Source organism: Nannospalax galili, unplaced genomic scaffold (genome assembly GCF_000622305.1).
Source record: "Nannospalax galili isolate Female #2095 unplaced genomic scaffold, S.galili_v1.0 scaffold1172, whole genome shotgun sequence".
In the NCBI taxonomy this organism is placed as follows: domain Eukaryota; kingdom Metazoa; phylum Chordata; class Mammalia; order Rodentia; family Spalacidae; genus Nannospalax; species Nannospalax galili.
This window is the reverse complement of record NW_008331229.1, coordinates 93,878-97,335: the sequence shown is the minus strand read 5'-3', so window position 1 is coordinate 97,335 and position 3,458 is coordinate 93,878. Positions and strand designations below refer to the sequence as shown.

General features: G+C 41.7%; 1 gene segment (V, D, J or C); it reads right to left on the bottom strand.

Moving 5' to 3' along the window:
- Positions 1–3,083: 3,083 nt before the first annotated feature.
- LOC103726162 overlaps positions 3,084–3,458 on the bottom strand; it is a 653-nt gene continuing 278 nt past the window's right edge. Inside the window, 1 exon segment of the V gene segment in view lies at positions 3,084–3,412. Within this exon segment, the coding sequence occupies positions 3,084–3,412 (329 nt within the window).

The window sequence follows — 3,458 nt, the reverse complement described above, 5'->3', positions numbered from 1 at the left end:
TGGCTTAGATTAAGACTGGGTTGCCAGAAGGAACAATAATATTGAGGAATCAATATTCTCAATATTATTGAGAAATCAAGGCAGCTGTATATAAACATAAGCTAAAAAGGAAAGTCAGTCTCATCACAGAGGAAGGGAGGAGATTCCTAAATTTGGGTGGCTGTGCTGGTAGTAATGAGGATCACTCTCCTTATAAATCTTGGCCCTGGAGTTAGTTTTTGTTTAAGATGTGAATGTAATTACTACTCTCTTATTTCATATCAAGTTTGTCACTGAAATGAATCCACAGGGAAGGTAGTGAGTGACCAACAAACTTTACAGGCACCCGTGAAAATAACCTGTGTACATTCTTAAAATTCTGAAATTGTGCCATAATTAATAGTGCCTGTCTGAGAGGGAAAAGTAGCAATAAAGCACGTGCTGGTAACTGAAATTAATCAAGGTAAGATGCTATTCACAGAACACAGAATTAATACTGTTCCTCACAGCCAGTGCAACACATTCATCATAGAAAAACCTGCACATAGCTAATTTGGCCTGGGACACCTGGGACCTTTGTGACATTGCTGAGTTATTGAGATGAAGAAGCCTTGCACCTGTGTCCAGCTCTGCTCAATCCCTGATAATTTGATTGTGCCCAAAGTATATTTCATTACTCTGAAGAATTCTTAATAGGCTCCTTATGACCTATGCAGGAGTCAGCTGAACAGCATATAGGTTTTTTCCATTTCACGGCTATTGTGAATAAGACATCACCAGTCATGAATGAACAGGTATCTCTGTTATAGGTTATAGAGTCCTTTGGGTATATGTCCAAAAGTGGTATGGTTGGATCCTCTGGTATATTTATTTCTGACTTTTTTCAACCAATCTCCACACTGTTTTCCATAGTGGCTGCACAAGTTTTCTCTCCCACATGCAGTGAAAAAGATTTCCCCTAGCCACGTAGCCTCATCAGCATTTCTTTTTTATTTTCTTTTAATCTTAGGTATTCTGACTAGGATAAGGTGGAATATCAAGGACGTTTTAATTTCTGTTCCCTTGGTGGCTAAAAATGTTGATTATTTTAAAAAATACTTTTTCTGGAAGACAGAGTCATCATGATTTGAAAGGCTAGTATGGGAATTCTTAGCTAAAAAGCCTGGTATCAGCAAAAACTAAAGCTCTTGATCTATAAGCCATCCCACTTAACAGATACGGTATCATCAAGGTTCAGTGGAAATGGAACTGGAGCAGAGTGTTATCTCACCATCAGAAGTCTGGAGTCTGAAGATGCTGCAATTTATTATTGTCAACACTGTTGAGATACCGTTCCCATAGACAAACCACCCAGAAAAGCAGAATTGTAAGAACACACTGCCTGAGAAGTTCCTACTGGTGCCTAAATTGGCAGAGATTATCTCTGAGATACACAAGGCTTTAATAGACATTGTAAGGTCTTAGTAGAGGCAGTCAAGCAATCTCCTTGACTTCTTTCTCTATGTCTTTCTTCTCTGCCTCAGCAGAAATAGGGTAAATGACTCCAATAGGCTCTTCTGGGGCCTTAACCCAATCTTGCTGAGGTTGCTGGACAATACCTAACAAGCCTGGGTAAGCTACACAATTCCCCCCAAGCTCCTAGCTCCCTAATTTAGGATGTTCTGCAGCCACTCCCATTAGTCCAGAGCTCGAGCCTTCTCCATTAGTAAGAACTAGCACATTTTGTTCCTAACAGCACTCCTTGGGTTTTGGCCCTGTCCTGCTGGGGCTGCCAGAGAGTGCCTGACTAGCTAGGAGATATAGCCATATACAGTCCTGATAGGTCACAATTCACCTGCTTTGAGACCAATCCCAGTCACTTGGCTCTAGAACTCCCAGTTTTTTTGCTTTGCTAGTTAAAACCAGCCCAGCATACACCCATCACATCGACTGGGCCTAGGCTCCTTGGCCCTCCAGGACAGTGGCTGACTAGCCTTCTTTGGATCCATCCAATCCCTCTAATAAAAAAATCAAAATACAGAACCTGAAGCCTAGACCAATAAACTATTTAGACCAGATCAGAAAGCAACAAAGCTACATCAACAATATAAACAGAATTAAACTTCAGCACAACAAAGGCAGGCCTGAGTTTCACAGCACACACAAGCAACAAAAGAAATCCATATGCCTAGACCACAATGAAAATACATGGGAGTTACTCATTCCAACCTGCTGTTCCAGGAACACATAGATTCTATCATAGAAACTCAGACTCAGAATTCGGACCTATCACTAGCTGAACAAAGACCACTTCTTACACATATTAGAGCATCAACCCAGCAACCTCAAAACTGAACACTCAGAAGACATAAAACCCAACAGCCTTGGTGGCACATACCTTTAATACCTCCACTCAGAGGCACAGGAAGGCATATCTATGAGTTTGAGGCCAGCCTAGTCAACATAGCAAGTTCCAGGTTAGGTGGGACTAGAGAGAAACCCTGTCTCAAAAAGACCAAACAAAAAAAGAGATAGAAAACCTGACAAATTAGAGTAACAGCAGCAGACAACTATAAAAACACCCACTTAACCAAGATGAGATCAGATATCCATGCCAAGAAACAACCAAGGACACAACTCCAGATGCCTGGGCTCCATCAGAAAAACACTAGCAACATGAAGAACCAATACAATGTGTCACCTCCAGAAATTAGCACACTCATGGAAAAAATTCCTGAGAAAGGCAGCACAGCTGATACATAGACAATGATTTCAAAATAATATTCATAAATACGTTCAGGGAACTGAAAGAAGACAGGTATAAAAGGTGAGTGACAACCGTGACACACACTGTTGAATGAGGTAAGTAAAACAATTCAAGGCTTGAAATGAGAATTCACTGAAGGTAGAGAATCTCCAAGGAAAAGCCAAACAAACAAAACTAGAAATGAAAAGCTTGGGAAGTTATTTACAAACACACACTGAGCACATTAATATTCTAGTGAGCTCTGTAAGCTTTCTGATTCATAAATCAGGCACAGTCTCTCAGGCAAATGGAGGAAGTGTGCAGGTCCAGGACTGTGTGGGGTAGGGCAGCTGGTGTGACACTGAGTGAGGGTTTTTGTTCAAGTGTGAAGCACTGTTGGAGGAGAACTATAATACTGCTGACAGTGATAAACAGCCAGGTCTTCAGCCTGGATACTGCTGATGGTCAGAGTGAAATCTGTCCCAGACCCACTGCCTATGAAGCGATCAGGGACCCCAGATTCCTGTGTGGATGCCTTGTAGATCAGTAGTTTGGGAGCCTGTCCTGGTTTCTGCTGGTACCAGGGCAAGTACTGGAAAATAACAGCTGAAATACTCTGGCTGGATTTGCAGTTAATGGTGACCCTCTGTCCTGCTGACACTGCCAGAAAGCAAGGAGACTGGGTCATAATGATGTTCCCACAGGCACCTGTAATTAGAAAGAAACAATGATCATGCACACATACACACACAAC